Below are 23912 nucleotides of genomic sequence, written 5' to 3' on the forward strand. Positions count from 1 at the left end.
TATCTAACTTTTTTATCCCAACAAGAAGTCTTAGGTAGTTGCCTTCTAGCAGTTTAACGAATTATTTTGCACCTTTTGCTTAGTTGCTTCATAGTTGTCAAGTTCTATAACTCATTGCTGGTGCTTCCACACCTCTATCATTATCTGGGTCACCACACTCTAACCGCATGCCTTCTAGCTTAGGCTATGCCATTCCCATTTCCATTGGGATTCCTTTGGACGGGGTTCTCATGACCCGCCAACTTGACCTTAAGGCAGCATGCCTTGGCACCTTCGGTGTCTCCACACTATTAGCTCCACAAGCCTACCTTTATGACACTTCTTACTTGTGTCTAGGTCTTTTTGCCAAGACCAATATGGTTGTCTCTTATGCCAATTATCCATTAGCATTGCACCATAGTGTTTGCACCCAACTCTGGGCCAAAGTTGCTTTCTTCTGGGAACATCTTTCCCACAACTTTAGCATGGCACATTCTGCCATCAATGAGATACCTACTGTTCTCATACTTGGATCTTATGATCCTCCCCATACCTCATGGGGCACCATACACCTCAGTCCAAATGCTTCAACCAATCCCTTAAGACCATTTCTTGACTCCACTTGAGTCATCCAGCATTTTAGACTTTGCTGTAAGCTCCTAAGTGCCTTAGCCAACCAACAGAGTCGGACCCAAGACACTTCCTTCGGGATGGAAGTGAGGGGTGAGAGGTACCCATACCGGGCCGCTAGGCCACGGTGTTTCGCCCCGGCGTCCCGAAGCAAGTGTTGCACTCAAGACTTGGGGTTTAGAGGGTCCCATGATCAAGTCTTGTGGTACCAAAGGATGTTAGGAACCTGGAAACTTGGTGTGCTTGGCTGCTTGTGCTTGCGGAGAGTGTAGCCGAACCTTAAGTCCAGTCTAACCCGGGGAGGGGGATTGGGAGTGATTTGGGAATCCGTGGATGGATGGCTAACACTCCGTTGCTCGTGCAGTGAGTAGTTGAGACCAAGTAGGAGCTGGTACCATAGGCGAGAACCTTGGCAAGGGAACTTAGCAAAAGCCAAGGCGGTGTTGGACGGGTAGACGAGGTAAGCTGACAAATTGGAAAGGAAAAATTTGTGGCTTACAATTGCTAATCTAACGACCTGCGAGGTCTTGGTCTTCGAGGTGCCAACTTGCTGGAATACAACTTCTTGTATTCAGGTCCTGCTAACAAGGACCATCTTTGCAAGTGTTCCTCCAACACTTGATTTGTTCTCTTGGGGAAACCTCTTGCCCCTTAGGACCACTTGTCCATGTGATGAGAATACCAACTCATCCTCTAAGTACACCCCCAACTCCTTGGGTTGTTCCCTCATTTATTAGAGGTAGCCCCGGCTACCATTTCAAATATTTGTGTCCTCCTCCGTATTTGACCTCCCACGGTCATCAATTCCAGTCTCAAATTTATGAGCACTTGCCTCAACTATGTGAGGATAATCTTATGACTCCTTTATTGTTTTGGAGTCTCTATCTTTCCCGTGATCCCAACTATAGTTGTTTACCACAACTACCTTAGTCAATTTGATGAGCGAAATGCTCATCCAAATCACATCCTCAACTCAATGAGGAAAACCTTGCACTGTTCCCAAGATCCCAAAGTCGTTCCATTATTGGCCCTTTTCTATCCACCACCTCGTTTCCAAGTTCACACGTGAACCGTAATGGAGAGCTATGTCTTCCCGACTTACTACTCTGCAAGGACAGGCCCACTCCTCGGACCTTCCGATGCCAACACAAGTGATGATATATTTGAGCACCAATAAAAGTTGGACTAAGGAACAACTCCGATACCAAGTTGTAAGCGACTAATTTTTCCATTCTACTTTAGTCACTTAACCACATCTCCGACCACTTGGAGGAGTCTTTTTCACAACTTCCAAAAGTCCAATTCGGGACTTGGGGCTTGATAGCCCCGAGAATGGCATCCGTGCCACTCAACCTTAGCACTTGGTCCAAGTGCTCCACGTGTCCGGTCCCATGACCGACACCCCAAGGCACCACCAACATATCAGCCCATTACGCTAAGGCCATGCCCATTCACCTTGGTCACACCGGTGGTCTAACGCCACCTACATCACAGTCCCATCTCCCAAAGACTGGGCCATTTGTCTATGAGTGATCATCCTAGATCCACTCCTCCGCATCCTTAGAATGCTCACAGACATGGGGAATAGCCTTCCCCAATATCTCTTTTCCAGTCCCCACCAAGTCCCTTTCTGTCCGTGGCCGTGTTCGCCAACACTGCCACTGGATCAAGGCCCACAGGTCCGACCACTCAGTCCAACTGTCCTTTGGGACTTCCTCACTGTGTGACTGTGTCCTTGGTCACCACACCAGAGGGCTACTTCTCTTCCTTTCCACAGTCTAGGACTTTGGGGCGACATTTCGGAACACAGTGGCCCTACGCGGGCCTTGTGGGTACTCTCCTCGCCTTCTGCCCTTGGGTGCTCTAGCCATGGGCTTAGAGCGAGGTTCCGTTGAGCCACACCAGGTATCCAAGTAGGTAGTGCCACCCACACTTGGACTGGGAGCATCGGCCAGTCGATCTCCCGGGGGAACTAGAGCCGGCTCTTGAACACTTCACCAAGCTACCCCGCTTGTCGGTCCATGTTCACTCTAGTCTTGGACTTCCCAGTGGGCAGCTCATCACCCAACACTGGGTCCAGCCTTCCTGGGCCAAACTGGCCTTTCCTGGCCAAACTGGCTCCACTGCAGTCCTCCCCCTACTATACTTTTGGAGCTCACCAAACCCCCTAGGGTCTGGGAGACGAACGCTTTGGGCTTTCACCCTCTCAGACTCGAACTCGGACTCGGACTCGGACTCGGACTCGGACTCGGACTCGGACTCGGACTCGGACTCGGGCTCGGGCTCGGTCTCGGTCTCAGCCTCGGCCTTAGTCTTGGTCTCGGTCCCGATCTCGGTCTCGGTCTCGGTCCCGGTCTCGGTCCTGGTCTCGGTCTCGACTTCGGACTCCATCTCGGGTCCATCTCGGACTCCATCTCGGGTCCATTTCGGGTCCATCTCGGACTCCATCTCGGACTCCATCTCGGGTCCATCTCGGACTCCACCTCGGGTCCATCTCGGACTCCATCTCAGGTCCATTTCGGGTCCATCTCGGACTCCATCTCGGACTCCATCTCGGATCCATCTCGGACTCCATCTCGGACTCCATCTCGGGTCCATCTCGGGCTCCATCTCGGATTCCATCTCGGATCCATCTCGGTTCCGTCTCGGACTCAATCTCGGATCCATCTCGGGTCCACCTCGAACTCCATCTTGGACTCCATCTCGGACTCTATATCGGACTCCACCTCAGACTCCACCTCAGGGTCCTTCTCGGACACTTCCACGTGTCATGTGTTGGTCCTTTTGGGTCTTTTTTTGGAGCCTCGCTTATTGCTCGCTTCGTGCTCGTTCCTCGAGCACTTTGTTGGGAGTTCCACTCCCACTCTCGACCTTTCAAGTCGGGGCTTTTAGTCCAAACGTGTTACGCTCGTTTGGTTTTCGCTTTGGCCACCACCACATGGCACCCTTCCGGCTCCACTTTGGGGCCTAGGGATTTTGTGTCTCACAATGACATATGGCATATAACATGTGGCACATAGAGGGTTTAGGTTCCTCTTCGTGGTGTTATTCTATGGTAAATCACCATAGGATAAAGGGTTAAAACCACGTGCACTACATTTGGTGTTAGAGAAATATGTCTCAACGGGTATTATCCAATGAGATTGAGCAACTAATCTCGTTGTATATACAGAGATAAAAACGATGATCTGAATGAGTACATATTTGGGTGCTAAGACTTCGCATTGATTCCTTGGGTATAGATTTGGTTACCTTTTTGTACCGTAATAATGTGAGCTTGCTCTTGGGCCCATAGGATGGATTTGAGATGGTTCGTTTGCACAAATTTGTGCTTGGGCTCGTGAGTGAGGCACATTACCAATTCAAGATTATACTTTGAGTTGGCAGGATTAATGTTAGCCTATTGCTGGTTCTATGAGTAGTTCCATATATCATAGGAAAAAATAAACCTTCCCTAGGTTTGCTATGAGTGGCAAATAGGCTGGTCCGTAGCTATTTAACATAGCACTAATGGATCCTTCTTAGACATGATTATGAGTGGATCAATCAAGATTGTAGGGATTAATCTGTTAGTTCAAGTAGTTATTGCCATGCTCTCTCATAAACTTGGATTGGACTGAAAGCAGTGCAAACACAAGCTTGAGGTTTAGTCAAAGATGAGACCGAAAAGAGAGTCATTAGGGACGAAGGACCAAACACGTAAATCATTTTCTCTTGGAGAGATGATTTGCAACGAAGTGTTAACTCATTGCTCATGTTCACGTTATGCAATCAAGAGTCCCTACCTTGATGCATATTGGTTATGGTCGTCTTACAAGTGGTGAGTCGTGGGATGGATAGCTGTGAAGCGTTAAACCATTTTGTCTAGGTTTGCTATTGAAGACTTAGGTTGTAATGCTCAATTCTTTTCCGGGGAACTTTGCTATTGCTCTTTGAATAGTTTGGTATTGGATTAATTTTGAGTTTGGTAAAAAAAGAGAGTGGCATGAGCTTGTCCATGTTATAAACAAAAGTTAGTGGTGTGGGGTGTTGTAAATCTTTATCGGTGGATTGTGGCATTTATGTTGCATTTTGTCATGTTGAGTTGACACTTAATACTCACATAAACCTTTGTAGTAGTAATATATGCATTGTTCATGGTGTTGCTCAATTGATGATTAAGTCATTATGATACTTATATCATATCCATGTGATAATGAGTAATGTGTTTACGAAGTTGTTTGGTTAAACGATGATCAACCCCAAAGTAGTTGATAGTGAAGCTAGTCTACTTGCATGAAGTAGCATTGTAGTAGCTTTGATTGGATTCTTGATGGTGGTCCATTATGCTAAGCTTAAGTTGGTTCTTTAGTTCTTTGAGTTTGCCCATTGAAGTGTTGAAAAAGGTTATAGCACTCACTTGCTATGGTTTGTTGGTTAATCTGTTAACACTTGTAGTAGATTGTTGGATAGAGAAGGTGTGAGGTTGAGGTATTGACATTGGTAACACTTGTGTTAGTGAAAGTGACATTGTTATCTCAAGTGATGAGGAATTTTCCTTAGACCTTAATTTTTCATGTCATTTTTCTTGTGAGTGTTTTGGCTTCACATGGGATCTTGAAGGTGATTGAAGAAGAGTGTTAGTGCAATATGGATATCCAAAGATGTGGTCTCCGTGATCATGCCTTGGATGTTCATTTTGTAATTTTACAGATGTCGGTGTTGGAGTTGGAAAAATGGGCAAAGATGTTCAAGGCTTAAGCATACTATGGGTCTTGAGAATTTATATTGAGGTAAACCTATGTGAAGTTGTTGGTAGGAGGAAGTTGGTTGAGTCTTGAAAGTTTGTATTCTTGGACTAAAAGTCAATTTTTTTCTAGGATGAAATTGTTTTCAAATTTTCCACAAATTTTCTTAGGCTTTTCCAATGGCTAATCTGTTGGTCACTTTGCTCAAAAACCATTCCATTTTTGTAAGCTAATACAAACTAGTGACATGGTTAGAATTGATTTTAGTTACCTTACACCTTAGTATGTAGTTTATATGATGTGGCCCAAAAGGGATGCAGACTTTTGAGGCTAAGGCAATTAAGTTGGATAGAGTCTAGAGTTAGTGTAGAAAAGTGGCCGTTGCACTTTTCTAAGAAGGGTGATGTAGCGCATGTGGTTTTTACCCTTTATTCTATGTACCATAGGATAACACCACGAAGTAGAACCTAAACCTCTTTATGCCACGTGACACATGCCATGTGTCCATAGGACAGTGGTGCAGAACCTGAGGTTCAGGGCCTTGGGCCACTGAACGAAGGAACAGTGCTAAACTCCCAAGCATAGAGCCAAGGAATGATGAAACTGAACCATGGAGCAACTCCCAAGCATACAGCCCAAGGAGCGAAGGGATAGGAGCCCGAAGCAACTTGGAACAGTCTTGGAGCAACCAGCATCCCAATGCCAGAACCAGCATGCAAAACAGAGCCAAACGGAGTCTAGCGCTATTTCGGCATACCGGTGGCCTAACGTAAGGACATGGGTACTCCACCAGCTAGCATGGAATGGAACTTAGGCTTAGACCCAAGCCGGACGTAGAACAAGGACAAGCATGCAAGCGGGAGCTAGACTATACCTCAGGTTGGTCGGCCATGCCCGACCTACCTACTATCTTGGAACCCCCCCACAGCCCCCCCCCCCCCCCCCCCTTCCCTTGAGGAACACATGCTTTGGGCTTTCACCCCAAGCCACCCTTAGTATCAGGAGTTAGTCTTTGGGACAAGTTTGAAACTTACTAAATATGGAATGTCCCTAGATTGCGAATTTGGACATGAGACGAACACCATTGTGTTCAGGTTGATCTCTACATTCCGTAGATATGCCAAATAAGCAAATCTGGACACTTTCCATAAATAGCATTTGGGACTGAAATAAGACTAACACAAAGGGTATGATATCAAGGGTGTTTGGCAGACACGGTAAGCTATCATCTAGCGATATTGAGGGACCAAGCTCAATATCGCAAGGGTTCCCAACACTAGCAAGTGCAAGTCAACGAATGAGTTTCTCTAACCAGGTCAAGTATGCTTGACTTAATAGACACTTAGGAATTCCTTCCTTATACTCATCTGGTCAAGTGCACACGCGAAGACCAGTTTCTCAACTAGCTTAGGCGGAGACTGATAACGGGTCTAGCAATACTGATCTCCTGCCATCGTGGCAGTAAGGTAAGAGTGTCCGTAAGGACTGGCCGATAGGTAACTTTCGATACCCGAAGTCACATTCGCGATAGGTGACCCTTGTGCCTTTCTTTTGTAGCATTATGCTTAATGGCAGGTTGCACCTTGTATTTTGTTAAACTCTATGAGAGTAATGAGCTCTCACTCATCTTGACTTGGTCTTGGTGGCCATGCACCTTGGTTGAGGATAGTGATGTCCAACTTAGTTATTTGAGGTTGAGATGTTAATACCCATACTATAGTTTTGTTTATGAGGAAGTTGTGTACCGTTATGAGTCCATCTCATGTTCTTCACTTTAGTTTTGACTAAGTGTTGATCATGCATAGCTAGCCTCTTCAAGGCATGCTCAAAGCTTTTGGCTAAACGCATTGGTGAGTTTGTTGCGATTGAGTTGGATTTGAGTGGTCATTTAGTTTGTGCTTGTTTATGAACCTATATCTTATACTTGGGGTATTATGTTCATGTTGGGTAAGTATATGACTCGATGGTATGAGTTTAGTGTTTAGGTCTTTTGAAGGCAAGTTGAAAGAGTGATTGTGTAAGCGACTAAATTTTCCATTCTACTTTAATCACTTAACCACACCTCCGACCACTTGGAGGAGTCTCACTCACAACCTTCGTAAGTCCTATTTTGGACTTATGGACTTGCTAGCCCCAAGAATGGCATCCATGCCACTCAACCATTGCACTTGGTCCAAGTGCTCCACATGTCTGATCCCATGACCGACACCCCAAGGTACCATCGACATATCAGCCTATTATGCTAAGACCATGCCTATTCACTTTGGTCACACCAGTGGTCTAACGCCACCTATATCACAGTCCCGTCTCTCAAAGACTAGGCCATCCATCCATGAGTGATCATCCCAGATCCACTCCTTAGCATCCTTAGGATGCCCGCAAGCATGGGGAATAACCTTCCCCAATATCCCTTTTCCGGTCCCCACCAAGTCCCTTTCTGCCCATGGCCGTGTTTGCCAACACTGCCACTGGATCGAGGCCCACAGGCCTGACCACTAAGTCCTACGGTCCTCTGGGATTTCCTCACCACACGATTGTATCGTTGGTCACTACACCAGAGGGCTACTCCTCTTCCTTTCCACAATCTAGGCCTTTGGGACAACATTTCGGAACACCGTGGCCTTACGCGAGCCTCATGGAGCCCGCCTTCCACCTTTGGGTGCTCTAGCCATGGGCTTAGAGCGAGGTTCCATTGAGCCACGCTAGGTATCTAAGTAGGTAGTGCCACCCACACTTGGACTGGGAGCATCGACCATTCAATCTCCCGGGGGAACTAAAGCCGGCTCTTGAACACTTTACCAAGCTACCCCACTTGTCGGTCTGTATTCACTCTAGGCTTGGACTTCCCAGTGGTCATCCCATCACCCAAGAGCTGGGTATGGCCTTCCTAGGCTAAACTGGCCTTTCCTGGCCAAACTGGCTCCACTGGGCTCCAACCCCCACACTCTCCCTACTATCTCGGACTCCATCTCGGGTCCATCTCAGACTCCATATCGGGTCCATCTCGGGTCCATCTCAGACTCCATCTCGGCGTCCATCTCGGGTCCATCTCGGCGTCCATCTCAGACTCCATCTTGGGTCCATCTTGGGTTCATCTCGAGTCCATCTCAGACTCCATCTTGGACTCCGTCTCGGGTCCATCTCGGACTCCATCTCAAACTCCATCTCGGGTCCATCTCGGACTCCAACTCAAGTCCAATCTCGGACTCCTCTATGTGTCATGTGTTAGTCCTCTTGTGTCCCTTTTCTAGAGACTCACTTATTGCTTGCTTTGTTGTTATTCCTCGAGCACTTCATTAGGAGTTCCACTCCCGCTCTTGAACTTTCAAATCAGAGCTTTTAGTCTAAACATGTTATGCTCGTTTGGCTTTCGCTTCGGCCACTACCACATAGCAAAGGGGGCCTAGGGATTTTGTGTCTCATAGATTGTTAGTTGCTTGGCAATTAATGATTTTTTGTAAACTTTGTCAAGGACTATTTGACACTTGTTTCACTCGATGATGATTTAGCAGTGATAGGCTTGCTTTACTAGATGGTGTTGCAAAGGATCGTGTTGTGGCTTGCATGGTTTTTCCATATTGACATGTCAATTCTTTTGTCGATATCATTTGGTTACGTTTAGTCCGTGGTGTTGAATTTCATTGAGTGTTGGACATAGTGAATCACTCCTTGATGATGTGTTATCTGTAGTTGAGTGTTGTTAAAGGATTAGTCTCGGATACTGAGTAAAGTATCTTCGACTTTAGTTAATTTAGTTGCTAGAGAGTTTTAAGTGGTGATTCACTTTTGCTTTTTTCTAGCCTTGTTCTAGTGTTGATGGCATTAAAGTGATGCTTTATTATAGACAGTGTTGATATCTCTTCGTAGGATTGATATTAAGTTTCATTGGTCTCAATGAAGATAGTGTTGATGATTTAGTTATGGCTTTGTGTTATTAGCATTCGTGCATTTGGTAGTTAGCAACTATATTGACATTCAAATGAACTAAGTGGCAAGTTGAATTAGTTGTGTTTTAGGTGAAATTGTTTAGTAGAGGTTGAGCTTTAGCTTTTCCTTGAAAAATAATTTAATTATAGACAATGCTAACTCTACGAGAGGAAGAGTTAGTGATTAATATTGGAATGTTTGAATCCTTATTGGATTTGAGTTGGAATATATCGATCATTGATGATTTTTTTTGTGCTTGCTATGAAGTGAGTTACGTCTTCTATAGAAAGTGTCTAGATTTGCTCATTTAGCATATTTACAGAATGTAAAGATTGTTCTGAACACAATGGTGTTTGTCCCATATCTAAATTTTGCAATCTAAGGACATTCCATATTTAGTAAGTTTCAAGTTTGTCCCAGAGACTAATTCCTGGTACTAAGGGAGTCTTGGGGTGAAAGCCCAAAGCATGTGTTCCTCAAGGGGGGGGGATATAAGGGGTTCCAAATGTATAGTAGAGATAGTGGGTAAATTGGGTATGGCTGACCAACTTAAGGTATAGTCTAGCTCCCGTTTGCATGCTTGTCCTTGTCCTATGTTCGGCTTGGGTCTAAGCTTAAATTCCACACCATGCTCACTAGTGGAGTACCTATATCCTTGCGTTAGGCCACCGGTATGCCAAAATAGCACTAGAGTCCATTTGGCTTCGTTTTGCGTGCTGATCTTGGCATTAGGATGCTGAATACTCTAGGATTGTTCCAAGTTACTCTGTGCTCTTGTCCCTTTGCTCCTTAGGCTGTATGCTCAAGAGTCGTTCTGTGCTCGCTACTTGGTTCCATGCTTGGGAGTTTGGCACCATTCCTTCATTCAGCGGCCCAAGGCCCTAAAACTCAAGTTCCGCACCACTGTCCTTTGGACATGTGGCATGTGACACGTGGCACATAAAGGGTTTAGGTTCCACTTCGTGGTGTTATCCTATGGTAAATCACCATAGGATAAAGGGTAAAAACCATGTGCGTTACAAATTGGGATTGGCATAGCATAAGCTAGAAGGCATTGACCCAAATAATGATAGAGATGTGGAAGCATCAACAATGGGTTGTAGGACTTGATAGCTATGAGGCAACTAAACAAAAAGTGTGATATAATTTATTGGACTGGTGGAAGTTAAATTCCCAAGACTTTTTATTGGGATAAGTAGGTTAGATATATCCCTTAGGAGATAGTGAATCATTGTTATAAAAAGAAACCACTTTTTGGTGTTTTAGGATGTTTAGATATTCTATAATGGCCTTCTTTGACAATAAGTATGTTTAGTAACATGAGAGCATTAAATAAGGCCTAAGAGACTAAATTTCTAGGCTATTTAATATCTAAGGTTGTGGAGATGGCAAAAGTCTATCTATCTAAATTGAACAAAGCCAAAAGGATTTTGGTAAGGTTAATGACGAACATACAAAAGCCCATGAGTAACAACATTAATCCCTGTGTGTGAGATTATAAGGTGAGCATATCCAAATTGAAAAACCACTCTCTAAGTCATTGCATAAGTTCATCTCTAAAAATATTTACTAAGGTATGGTAGAAAGTGCAAAGTTATCCTCATCATTTGGAGGAGAATAACCGAAGGGAACGTGTAATGCGAGTGCAAGTAATAAACAAATAGAACTAAACCATAAAAATCAAAAAGCATAGCTAACGTTTATACAAATTGGGAGTGGAGAATTAAGTGGGTGCTTAAAAACATTACTATTGGCAACTATAGTGCTATGAAAAGTCTAAAATATGGAATTAACCATATTAGACCATATGGCTATTAAAAAACTTGTGAAATGAGAAGCCTTAACAAGTTAAGAACATAATCCCTTTCATGTTTGTAAAGACAATTCTAGGTAGGTTAATACCTAGAAAGATAAGTATAAATGGTTCATAGGAATACGCAAAATTAGAGTGGCATAGCTTGAAGCTTGCCATGAGGCAAAGCTATTAAGGTTGGGGAAATAATTCTTGAGTGTTCACAAATATGGCTTTAAATAAAAGTCAATGGTTGAGGACTATCACATTTATGTATAAAACCATATTATGCTACTTGGATGACTTGCTAAATGAGATTGGCAAGTCAAAGCTAACAAAAACTTAGTTGAAAATATTGACTTCAAAAGGGGTGGCCAAACATGGAGGAGTTCATGCATAATCGGGCATCGAACTTCTTCTATGGGTGGTGGAGTTGTAAGGAACCAACTCGCCGAGGTGTCGTAGGCTAAAGGACCCCCGAAAGTATGACCAAAATGACAAAGAGTTAATCGAATGGGACCAAGTCGAAGATCGAGTCCAAGACCGACTCTGAGACCGAGTTCGAGATAGAGTCCGGAATCGAGTCCAAGGCCGACTCAAAAACCGAGTTCGAGACCGAGTTCGAGACTGAGTTCGAGACCAAGTTCGAGACGGAGTCCGAGATCCAAAATCGGGTCCGAGACCGAGTCCGAGGTCGAGTCCGAGGTCGGTCCGAGATCGGGTCCGAGATTGAGTCCGAGATCGAGTCTGAGACCGAATCCGAAGTCGGATCCAAGATCGAGTCCGAGATCGAGCCAGAGACTGAGTCCAAATACTAATACGGGTCAAGGGGTGAAAGCCCAAAGTGTGCGTCTCCCAGAGGGGGGGGGTTCCAAAAGTATAGTAGGGATAGTGAGGTCCAGGAACCAGTTTTGAAGGGACTCTCCAGTGGGGCTTCCAAACCGACTTGAGGTTGAGACTGGGACCGAAGGGCCTTGGGTAAGAGTGAGTATGGACTTGGTTGGTGCCAGAGGGGCCATCCAAGGAAGTGCTCAAGAGCAGCTCCCACTCCCGAAAGGGAAACCGACTGCGGTGCTTCTGGCTCATGTGGAGTGGTGCCTCACTTGAGTACCATGCGGCTCATTAGTCCTCGCCCTTCCTAGGGGCTTGGACCTCCCCTTCGGGATGGAAGTGGGGGGGTAGAGGTACCCATACCAGGCCGTTAGGCCACGGTGTTTCACCCCGGCGTCCTGAAGCAAATGTTGCACCCAAGACTTGGGATTTAGAAAGTCCCATGATCAAGTCTTGTGGTACCAAGGGATGTTAAGAACCTGGAAGCGTGGTGTGCTTAGCTGTTTGTGCTTGCGGGGAGTGTAGCCGAACCTTTAGTCCAGTCTAACCCGGGGAGGGGGATTGGGAGAGATTTGGGGATCCGTGGATGGATGGCTAACACTCCGTTACTCATGCAGTGAATAGCTGAAACCAAGTAGGACCAAGTAGGAGCTAGTACCATAGGCGGGAACCTTGGCGAGGGAACTTAGCCAAAGCCAAGGCAGTGTTGGACGGATAGATGAAGTAAGCTAGCAAATTGGAAAGGAAAAATTTGTGGCTTACAACTTCCTCCTTAATCAAGTGGTGTTTTAGCATTTATATCGAAGCAAATTCTCTTAAATAATGGTTCCATATTTATAGCTAAAGCATTTTATGTTTTAAACATCTTAGTTGGGGATATGCCACACTTTCACAAGTGTTTATCATCCCAAAATGGATGGTTTGGTGGAATGGCTCATTCAAACCTTCAAAGAGATGATTGCAAAGTATATGAACTTTTAACATTTGGATTGGGATGCCATCACTTCTATATGTATATGCTATTAATGTTTCACCATATAAACTTCTATATGATCATAATCTAATATTGCTAACAGAGTGATTGCCACGAGCTACTAATGTTAGGTCTTGGGATTAGTATTTAATAAACATTATTTCATTGGTTCAAGTGAAGTTTATTCAACACTTAGGCCGTATCTAACTAGGATAACAATGATACTATAACTCCTATTATTGTCCACTAATCAAAGTTGATAATTTCATTTTCCTAATCTTATGGTATGTGGTTTTTCTAAAAGGTTTTTTATTCAATGGAATGGCAAGTTAAACCACAAGTTTATGAGATTCGATATAATGTTCAATAAGCTGATCCTTCAAAAAATATACATATGTAATAACTAAAGTGTTTTGTACAAAAGGATCAAGAATAAATACCTTATACATCCACCTAATGTCCCTTTAGATTTTAGCCTATCAACTAGAGATAATCCCAGAGATAAGAGATTATGTGAGGTCCAAGTGTATAGCTATAATGTCGAATACTAATATGAATGTAGTAGAATTTTGATAGTCATTAGATTGATTTCAGTCTAGGGCTAATTGAATATGCAAATTTTCATATTTCATTTCTATTTCCATGTACTCACACATTGAAAAAATAAAGCCTAAAATCTAAACTGTCTTAATAGACCTTTTTTCCTTGATAAAAATCCTTGCCCATTTTCTTTCTATTGTCTAAGTGGAGAATCCAAAGTGATAAGAATGCAAAACCAGGAGGGCTATAAAAATCTCATCATCATAATTATCAGTAACTATCCATGTCAACTATCCCACCTCAAATGTATGTAGTCCAAGCTGTAAACCACAATTGAGTCCTCACACAGGAAGCACACAAGGCTCCAGGAATATACCCTCTTTATAGTGTCTTTTCTATGCACAACAGAAATTGTAACACAAGTCTCCACACGCCAAAACCATCCACTCCAGCCTCTTCACAGCCAGCACTTGCAAAGTACTGCTGGCCTGTGGCTGCGGCAAAGTGCAGTGCGCATGCTTGCCAGCCTCGAATTCCCCTTTGAGGCCCGTTGGAACTTGAGGCTGTGCATCACACTTACAACACTCCACTCACAGCGTCAGATGGAGCTGGCCACGCTGTCAGGTTGTGCTGCCGTTTGCAAGTCATGGAACTCCATGTACCTTTTGCCACCTGTGGGCAACGCAGGCCCCTGGATCCTGACTATCTCCCTCCAGGAAAAGCGCTGCTACATATACGCCTTTGGAGCGTCACTGTGGTTGCGTCACAGGCAAGAGCTCAAGCTACCCTCAGTGCTTTTTCATTTTGCCAAAGTCGTGGCCTCCAAAATTAATACCACTTCCTCTGGTCTGTGGAAGCAGAACTTGTTGGTGTTGGATCACCATGCCGGTTACTTCGTGCACCACTCGGGCCTTGCGCTCGAGAGTGGCCAGCGTGGCCTGTGGTGCTACCTCAAAGCCAGGACCAAGAGGCTGGAGCGCCTCAACATGTGATGGGAAGGACACGCCCACATTCCCAGAAGCTCAAAATCCTCTCCAAAGTTCTGTAAATTTTTTCGACACTATCTTTAGCAAAAGAAGAGAAACTCAGAAGAGCCTTTCCTCCCTTGGGATTCTTTCCCTCATACGTGAGAATATTCGAGCGCGGCAATTTAGAATCAGGCAAAGAGACGTTCAAGAGACGGTGACTTGGGCCACTCCGTTCGACGCGAGAGCTGCGACCATCTCTGGAACTGTGACGAAAACAATCACTGGACTCCCCGGAGACGCGGCTTGAGCAGCAGCAGCGATCTTGCCTGAGGACGAGGACGAAACCGGCACCACCATCACGCTCTCCAGCCCCAGCTGCGCCTTGATCAGCTCCAAGTTCTCCTCAAACACCCACCGCTCGTCGAATGGCAGCCGCAGCTCCAGTGCCTGGGGCCCAACCGACAGCGTCTCGTCCTTCTTAAACTTGACGAACGGCATGCACTTCTTCTGGATCTGTTTGAAGTCCCCGGACTGTCCCACCGAGCTCTCGCGCAGCCGGGACAAGATCTCCACGTCCGAAGTGAAAGTCTTGCTGCCGCTGTCATAGCACGACTGGAGAATCTTCAGGGACTCCTCCTTCCAGCCTTCGTACTTCTCGGCTACGTAGATCAAGCCCGCCAGTGGAGCCGCCGGAGGCACTGCTGCCTGTCCCTTCTTGGCCTTCTTCGAGGCGGCCAGGTGCTTTTGCAAGGCCTTCCGGAAGTCGGCAAGGATGGATTGGAAAAACTTGTTGGCTCTCTGGAGGGTCAAGTCGGGAGTTCCTGAGGCTGGCCAGCCTGCCGTCACTGCAAATCCTTCCTGGTGAAAGATCTCCGATCGGACGTATTCGGCGTAGTGCGGACAAATTGGAGTCAGTAGCCGCGTCTGGACGTCTGCAAACCTGAAGATCAAGTCCCTGTTCATGCCCAAGGAGGAGCACGCCAGCCGGTACTCGTCCCTGGCGATCTGGAGATCGTAGAAACCCGACTTGAGCGCCTCACGGAACATCAGAGCCTTGTAGTTCCTCTCCGTCTGGTTGATAGCAATGTTGATCTCGTTCTCGAATACGCGGTCTGCGAATGTAGTGGGGGATCCCTTCCTCAGATCCTTTTCAGCAGCAATGACCTCGTCGCTCATCCAGGCCATCTCCTTGGTCAGGCGCAGGATGGCCGAGTTTGCTGTCAGCTTGACGAAGTTTGCATCGTCGACCGAGTCTCCAGCGTCCGCCAGGCCAAACCTCGTTGCATCTGCCGAGAAGTCACTTACAGCGTCCCGAATGGTGAGGAAGTTCCCTGTCGATTTGGCCATCTTCTCCCCGTTGAGCAGCAGGAAACCATTGCACCGGAACGAACGAGGCCACCTCTCCTCCGGGAACATGGCGGTGTGATTGTAGATGCTAAAAGTCAGGTGGTTCTGGATGAGATCCTTCCCAGAGACGCGCAAGTCGAACGGATACCAGTAATCAAACTCCTTCTTCATCCTCTTCAGAGTTTCAACCGGAATCTCGCTCTCTGGAAGAGGTCCCATGCCAAATACGAAGTCCCAGACATTCCTCGTCATCTGATTGGGCTTCACAGCATGATCACCTTTGCCATACAAGTCCCCCTCCTGTAAGATATGTGCCAGCGTGTAGTACGCCATGTAGATGGTGGAATCCGACAGCGACTCGATCAAAAAGTCCTGGTCCCAAGGAAACTTTGTACCCAGCCCGAAAGAACGCGAGCAGGCCCATTGGTTCAGCCATCCAAGAGCGTGCTCGAACAAGCGCCTCGTTTCGTCGCTGTAGAGCTCCATCTGCGTCAGGCATTTTTCCGCCTGTGACTTCCATTCCTCCTCGGCATACTGTAAGTACCACTGGTCCGTCAAGGCCACCACACATTCGTCTCCTGACCTCGATATCACTTTCTTTTCGGGCTCGCTATAGATAACGGCTTGGCCTGATTCCACCAGCAGCTTCTTGATCAGCGGCTTCGCCTCCTGGACTTTCATTCTGGCATAGTCACCGACCAGCATCTTCCCGTCTGTGAACCCCTTCAAGTAAGTCATCTTCTTCGCAGCTTCCAGATCATCCCGGTTGTTCTGGCTCTTGATCTTCATGCTGATGCAGACCGCTTCCGCCGACTTGTCCCCGAATTCCGGAACGTTGATGATCGGAAGGACTTCGAAAGGTAGCACCCACTCGTCTTGGACGTTAAACTTCGCCCGCAGCGCAGGCTTCGACTTCAAATCCGAGAGTGCCATGTAGTCGTCGGGAGAGTCGCTTGGCACACTTGTCACGACGCCAGTACCTTTGTCCGTCTTGATATTCAGCATCGGCAGCACGTAAACCACCGGATTCTTTGCAAGCGGAGAAACTACCGTCAAACCAATCAAGTCCTGTCCTTTAAGTTCCACCAGGCACGTTGGTTGCTGCGGGACCCGTGACAAGTTCTGATAAGCCATGTTTAAGGCAGCCCGAGCCGTCACCACGAAAACTTCCGTCGCACTGACTTCATACGCACCGTAATCACCGTCTGCCAGAACCCATGCATTCGTCTGACCGTACATGGTCTCCGGCCTCAAGGTGGCAGCTGCCAAGAAAACCTTCTTCCCTTCCAAAGGCTTGAGTTTCCCCGTGAAAGGGGGCTGGACCTCCATTTTGATAAGTACGTACTCTTGAGGAGCCACACCCTCGCCGGAAGCTCTATCGTGGTCGGCACAAGGCTGCCTGTCCAGAGGAGAATAGATGGCATACCTCAAATCCTTGCCCACCTTCTTCTTCTCACGCAAGTGCTCAAACTGCCACCTTACGAAGGAGTCGTAGTAAGGATTCGCCTCTGTGGTGATGAAAGAGCGTCTCCAGTCACAGCTTAGCCCAAAGAATTTCAAGTCGTTCTTGGCGATGGGCGGAAAGTACTCCAGCCAGTAGAGTGGATCCCGAAACTTGGCAATCTCATCGTCTTCCAGACCCAAAGACCTCATGATCGTCCACTGATACTTGGAAGCACCGGACTTTGCCACAGCCTTGCTTTTCTTGGCCTTGAATTTCACCTCCACTGGAACCTCTTCTTTGTTCGCAACTGGAGCTGGAGCTTCGTCCGTCACCTCGGTAGGAAACACTGGAGGACACCCAAACTCTTCGCTCTCGCGGACCAGCTTATCGGCACAAGCCTTGATCGGCATCCCTGTGCAGTGAAATCCCATTGGCAGCAGCACCTTCGTGCCACAAAGCCTCTGGAACGCCGCTAGCTTGGAGAGCGAGAACGCGTGGCCCAAGTGAAGGACCCCATTCATGTACGGGTATGGAAAATTCCCGAAATATTTCTCACCGGGCTTGGGCGGCTCGTCGCTCGCATCGACCTCAAAGATCTTGGCGTCCTCCCATCGCTTCTGGATAATCTTCTCGATCCCCAGCAGCTTGTCACGCCGCTCGGTGCTCATCTTCTTCTCGGCGCCATCGCTGGCCATCCTGGATGGACACAGAAAATGCGACTTAAACCACGGAGGATCTCCTGGCGAGCAAAGAAAACTTACGTCGCGATGCAGCGAAGGATCCGACGTAGAGAGCCTCCCGTGTTGCCGCTATAGCAGCGCCGCCGCCGCCGCCGCAGCGCAGTGAAGCTCTCGTTCTCGTAAACCCTAATTCTCACTGGCAATGCACCTAAGGTGGTCAGGGGTTCGATACCCATAACCACTGGCATTCTATCCTACTAGCCAAAGTCTCTCTGTGGAGATAGAGTCGTCCATAGCCATTGAGCTTGATTAAGCAAACCTAGATGTGAAGCAAAGATGGTATTGCTGTGCATGACACAGCCTTGACGCTGACTGTTCAAGAGGCCGTGGGGCTTCATGATCTTCTAGCCGGTGTGCAGCAGCAGCAAGAAGAACCTACAGTGAGTTATTCTGACAATCAACCTGCATGCGCGATTCACCACTCTATTCGTGAGCAGATCACAGCAGGAACTTTGGCCTGCACGATGCTTGAAGAAAGAATGCCAGCATGCCACATACTGTAGAGGGCTTGGAGTTAATGTTCCAGTAAGTGTAACAATGGACCAGGGAAACAAAGTCTGGCGTCCTTCCATCGCTTCTGGATAATCTTCTCGACCCCCAGCAGCTTATCACGCCGCTCGGTGCTCATCTTCTTCTCGGCGCCATCCTGGATCGATGAACAGAGAGACTTAAACCACGGAGGATGTCTCGGAGACCAAGAAAACTTACGTCGCGATGCACCGAAGGATCCCAGCATAACCAATACCAGAGATAGAGTCATCCATAGCTATTGACGAAGTAATAGCAATTGAGTCATTCAGCCACGTCTGCCGCCGGTTGCCATGTCATTAAAATTCTTGGCGCCTGTTGCGATTCAAAATTCAAAACTTCACAAAACCTAGATGTGAAGCAAAGCGGCGATGGTAGGCAGCTATGGCTATGGCAATGGAAATGGCGGCTATGGCGACTATAGCGGTAACAGATCGCACGGGCAGCGCTATGGAGCGGCAATGAACTCCCCATTTTCTTGGAACAACGCTGATGATGTCCCAATGACGACCACACCCAGATCGAGTGTAGGAGCTGCGCCATGGATTCAGCAACAGCAGCATCCAAGTATCAATCGCGGGAACTTTTTCTCCTCGCGCAGACAGGTTGTGAAGCCGGCCGGAGTTGTCCTTGAGCAGCAGCATATGGCGAGACAGCCACTCGGTCTCTACAACTCGGGGAATCAGCAGGACTGGCCACCATCGTGCAGCCCGCCTGGATTGATCGATCACGCGAGAGCACTCAGCCCAGGTAAGATAATCAACCATCCAAAAACCAAAAACTTACTTCATGGATGGATGCAAGCAGCTTAGAACTTGCTGATCATTGGAGCTCACAGATGATCAGATGCAGATCCAGGAGCTCAACGGGAGCGGTGCTACCTTGTACTACTGCCCAACGCTTGATCCTGAGACAGGATTCACCATCCTGTCCATCTCGGCCATGAGCTTCTACAGGAACAAGAGCCACGAGGAAATCCGATGGGATTGCTACTGCCGCGGTGATCCCATGCTTGCCGATCCGTTATCGCTTCCCACACCATCGCCAAGCACCAAAGGCATCGCAGGCGCTTTGCCTCCTGGTACTTACTACCTCGTTCCGGCGTCACAATGGTCACCACCACCATCGTTACCGCTCACCACGGTAAGCTTTACATAGTTATCTTTCCAGATACTCACTTCTGGCTCGCAGCCTTTGGTCTTTTGTGCTGCTCCTCCTCCTCCGGCGACGGTAATTGACGAGCGTAGTTTACACGACCATTCACGAAGCCATCCCCAGCAGCAGCAGCAGCAACCGTAAGTGAAGCTTTAGATCTGATCGCAAGCAAACAATATACTCACCTCTAAAACCCATGCTTACGAAACTTAAAAGCGTGAATATGTGCAGGCCAAGTCTGAGCTCTTTCACCTTCAAATCCAGCCATCCCTTTGGAAAGCTCCCTCACGCCCAGCAGATATCTTTCAAGAGCAGCAACACTTTTCCGCCGACGAGCGTTGGCACCAGATCCGGCTCCCCTCTGCTGGTTCTACCATCGAGACCAGTTCTACGCAGCCGCTTCCAGACGAGCAGATCAAAAGCACGCACCCCACCTCCAGTAATCTGGGACGAGCCGCCGCCTCCAGAAATTTTCCTGCGAGCAACCAAGAACCCAAGATCGCTCTTCATCCCGCCGCAAGCAAACGAGCACGAAACTCCGGTGGAACCATCGTCACCACCGTTAAGTATGCCCGAGAGCAGTGAACCGGGTCCGAGCAACCAAGTAGCGGAACCAGAAGCAGAGCCATTCGTGCCAACACCCAAGGTGACGGGCTCAGACTACTACATCCAGCCCAGCCCGGAGGAGATCCGAGAGCGCCACCTTTCCACGCCGGGAGGATACTGCCACCGAGTTGACAACTTTGTAGTCGGGCGCAAGCAGCACGGGGAGATCCGCTTCATCGGCCGGACAGATGTGCGAGAGCTGGACGTGTGCGACGCTGTCCAGTTCGACAAGAACCAGGTGATTGTCTACATGGACGAGAGCAAAAAGCCTGGCGTGGGTGACGGGCTCAATAAACCAGCTGAAGTTACTCTGTTTAACATCCACTGGAACGACAATCTAGACGGCCAAGAACAGCAAGAGCAGCAGCAGCAGCAGTTCGAGATGATGCTCAGGGATGAATCCGAGAGGCAAGGCTCCCACTTCATTTCTTACGACGCAGCGTCGGGGGAATGGAAGTTCCTGGTTGATCACTTCAGCACATTCGGACTGCAATGCAAAACGTTGGCTACATAGATTCATCGAGGACAACAAAAATTAGGAGCGAAACCTGGAAGTCACACTGGCTTCAGCGCAGCGATTTCTTCGGCAAGATTGTGAGCCTTCTTCTCGATGCCTTCTCCCAACGTAAAGCGTTCAAACCTCCGGACGCGGATGTTCTCGCCCAAGCTCACCGTCTTGGCTTGCAGCACATCTTTGACGAGCATGGTGTCGTCCTTGAGATACGGTTGCTCAAGCAGGGCTCTCTCCGCCAGCAGCTTGCTCAGGCGCCCCTCGACAATCTTGGCACGAATCTGCTCGGGCTTGTTCTGCAAGTCGTCCCTTTGCATCTCAATCTCGCGTTCCTTGTCCTTGATGTCAGCTGATATGTCGTCCACAGACACGTACTCCACCTGCGGGCAAGCGACCAGTTGCATCGCCAGATCGTCGGCCAGCTCCTTAAACACTGTGTTCCTCGCCACAAAGTCCGTCTCACTGTTGACCTCCACCAGCACGCCGATACGTGACGCATGAATGTAGCTCACCACCATCCCTTCTGCCGCTATTCTCCCAGCCTTCTTCTCCGCACTTGCCAGTCCCTTCTTTCTCAGGTAGTCCTTCGCCTGTTCAAAGTCGCCTTTGCATGCTACCAGAGCTTTCTTGCAGTCCATCATGCCAGTTCCTGTTTCTTCCCGTAGTTGCTTCACCAAAGAAGCCGAGATGGCGATGGTTTGAGCATCCTTGTCCGTCTCGGAGCTGCCGCTGCTATCGCTGGTGCTTTCCGTGGCCGGTGCTTCGACGACCTTCTGTGCCTGTGCTTCGGCTTGAGCAGCGACTTCAGCTGCAATATCGTAGCTGCGTTTCTCAAGGCCTTCTCCAACAATGTATCTTGCAAACCGCCTCACTTGGATGTTTTCACCCACGGCTGCAATTGTCTGCCTAACCAGATCCTTGACGAGAAGACTGTCATTCTTGATGAACGTTTTCTCAAGCAGCGCTAGCTCCGCGAGCCTCTTCGCAACTCGTCCCTCCACAATCTTGGCACGTACAGCCTCGGGCTTGCTCTGTATGTCTTCCCTTTGCATCTCAATCTCGAACTCCTTGCTCTTCACCTCGGCCGGAATATCGTCCACAGACACGTATTCAACCTGTTGAGATGCAGCCAGCTGCATTCCCAAGTCCTCCACCAGCTGCGTGAAGAGCTCGCCCCTAGACACAAAATCTGTCTCGCAGTTGACTTCTAGCAGGACACCAATCCGACCGTCATGAATGTAGCTCCTGATTGCTCCCTCGGCGGCGATCCTGCTAGCCTTTTTATCCGCACCAGCCAGCCCCTTTTTCCTCAGATACTCGATGGCCAGCTCAAAATCTCCGTTTGTTTCCACCAGAGCCTTTTTGCAGTCCATCATGCCTGCTCCTGACTGCTGCCTGAGAGACTTCACCAATGCCGCGGAAATCACTATGCCGACAGACTCTGCTTCCGTGGCCAGCATCTCTTCCTTCGTCGTACTTTCTTCCTTTGTCTCCTCCACATTCTCTTTCACTTCGGCAATCGCTTCTTTTGCCTTTTCATCGTCGGCAGATTTATCATCCTCCAGCGCTTTTTCCGTCTTTGTCTCCGAAACTTCACCTTCTTCCTCTTTCACGTCCTCTTTCTGCTGAGGTTCCTTGTCTTGGACAGCTGCACTTGTCACCTCTGCTGGCTCTTCCTTGTTCTCAACAAGTTCATTTTCAACCTCTGCTATCGGCACCTCCTCGTCCCCAGGCTTTTCCACGTTTTCGACGGCTTCCTGTGGCTCTTTTTCCACACGCTTATCTTCCACGTCTGGTACAGCAGCAGCAGCAACCACATCCTTTGGTTCCGATAGCTCCTCCTCCTCTTCCTTTGGCAACTCCTCTCGAACTGCACTTACTGTTTCCGTAGCCTCTTCTTCCACGGAAGGTTCCTTTTCTTGTGAGGCAGGGGCCTCCTCTTTCACAATTTCGGCCTCGTCAGCCGTCGATACCGGGTCTTCTGGTGCTTCAGCGTTCACATGTGCCTCTTCCGCCTTCTTTTTCTTGCTCTTCTTGTCGGCTGCCTCCACAACTGGAAGCTTCCCCGACTCCTCTAAATACTTCCTGATGGCAGCATTTTTTCGGAAAGCAAGCTCAAATGCGTTGGTGGCGGTCATGCTTCCATTAAACTCCTCGTTCACCTTCTTCAGGTCCAGCTCTTCCTTCATGGTCAGATTGATTCTTCCCTCGATGATGCGGAGCACCTTCACCTTCACTTCCTGTCCCACTTTAACGAGGGTCTCAATGGGAACATTCTCCCCGGCCACGCTGATCTCATTCGCATGCATGAAGCCTTCTTCGCCTCCAGGGAGTTCCACAAAACAGCCTCTTCTTGTCAAGTTCTTGACAACACCTGTCGCAGCCTGTCCCTTTTGGTAGTTTGACGTCTTCGGCTTGTCAGTCGCTGGTCGTCGGTTTTGGCCTGCTGCCCCTGGAGCACCCCTTCCGGCAATCTTTCCACGGAAGGCCTCTCGACCGCCTGTGGCCGGAGCACCAGAAGAGGGTGCTCTTGTTGGTTCTGGCTTGGGAGTGGGATCGTACAGCTTGAGCTTCACGCGTCTATTCTGCAAGTCCGCCTCGAGTATCTGAACTTGCACCTCCTGCCCGACCTGTACAACGTCCTCCACAGCCTTGACGAATCCCTCACCCAGCTTCGAAATGTGGAGCAAGCCGTCTACTCTAGCACCGAGATCCACGAAAGCACCAAACGTCATGATGGACTTGATTCGTCCAGTCAGGACCTTGTCCGCAACCAAGTCCTCGTCTTGCACGGCGAAGGTCCGTGTGACCCTTGAAGGCGTACCTGCCGGTGGTCTTCGTCTCTGAGTTCCAGCAGCAGTATCAGAAGCCCCAGCTTCGCTCTTTTCAAGATTGGTGAGGAGCTCGTCGATGGTTGGCTCTTCCTTCTCTTCGGCGGTGGTTCCTGTCGTAGCCGAGGACGCACGCGTAGACGTGGTGGTGCTGCTGCTGCTAGAAGTGAAGAGAGGACCCCTGTGAGACCGCGGAAGTTCAGCTCTCCAAGTCCTCCAGGAGGGTGAAGGCGAGGGAGATAAGCCGGAAGCCATGCGCTTTCTGGGCCTCCATTCCCAGCTCAGTCCATGATGGAAGGATTGAAGTGTACCGGTGGTACATTGTTGGCACAGCAGAGCCGTGGTTGCGGCAGTCATCCTTGAAGTTGTTTTCGAGACGCAGT

At 48.3% G+C, this 23912-nt stretch overlaps 3 protein-coding genes across 3 annotated transcripts; 1 reads left to right on the plus strand and 2 right to left on the minus strand.

The window, feature by feature from the left end:
- Nucleotides 1–14427: 14427 nt before the first annotated feature.
- On the minus strand, nt 14428–18120 carry LOC9630801 (leucine--tRNA ligase, cytoplasmic). Its single transcript, XM_002990237.2, has 2 exons — nt 17920–18120; nt 14428–17854 (listed from the first exon to the last, which is right to left on the minus strand). Exons 1-2 carry the CDS (start codon nt 18084–18086, stop codon nt 14572–14574), a joined length of 3450 nt encoding a protein of 1149 aa, XP_002990283.2. The 5' UTR covers nt 18087–18120; the 3' UTR covers nt 14428–14571.
- A 1584-nt stretch (nt 18121–19704) lies between these two features.
- Nucleotides 19705–21200, plus strand: LOC9630802 (nuclear pore complex protein NUP98A). Its single transcript, XM_002990206.2, has one exon. The coding sequence runs from the start codon at nt 19778–19780 to the stop codon at nt 20699–20701; it is 924 nt and encodes a 307-aa protein (XP_002990252.2). The 5' UTR covers nt 19705–19777; the 3' UTR covers nt 20702–21200.
- Nucleotides 20481–23912, minus strand: LOC9648025. Its single transcript, XM_024663996.1, has 2 exons — nt 20736–23912; nt 20481–20674 (listed from the first exon to the last, which is right to left on the minus strand). The coding sequence occupies exon 1, from the start codon at nt 23884–23886 to the stop codon at nt 20743–20745; it is 3144 nt and encodes a 1047-aa protein (XP_024519764.1). The 5' UTR covers nt 23887–23912; the 3' UTR covers nt 20481–20674; nt 20736–20742.

Source organism: Selaginella moellendorffii, unplaced genomic scaffold (assembly GCF_000143415.4).
Source record: "Selaginella moellendorffii unplaced genomic scaffold, v1.0 SELMOscaffold_106, whole genome shotgun sequence".
Lineage (NCBI taxonomy): Eukaryota > Viridiplantae > Streptophyta > Lycopodiopsida > Selaginellales > Selaginellaceae > Selaginella > Selaginella moellendorffii.

Excerpts from the sequence above, each read along its gene's own strand:
- LOC9630801 (XM_002990237.2), bottom strand. The coding sequence starts at position 18,086 with ATGCCAGTGGTTATGGGTATCGAACCCCTGACCACCTTAGGTGCATTG. Across the intron at positions 17,855-17,919 it reads ATCCTTCGCTGCATCGCGAC|GATGGCCAGCGATGGCGCCG; the intron begins GTAAGTTTTCTT and ends GTGTCCATCCAG.
- LOC9648025 (XM_024663996.1), bottom strand. The coding sequence starts at position 23,886 with ATGACTGCCGCAACCACGGCTCTGCTGTGCCAACAATGTACCACCGGT.
- LOC9630802 (XM_002990206.2), top strand. The coding sequence starts at position 19,778 with ATGCTTACGAAACTTAAAAGCGTGAATATGTGCAGGCCAAGTCTGAGC.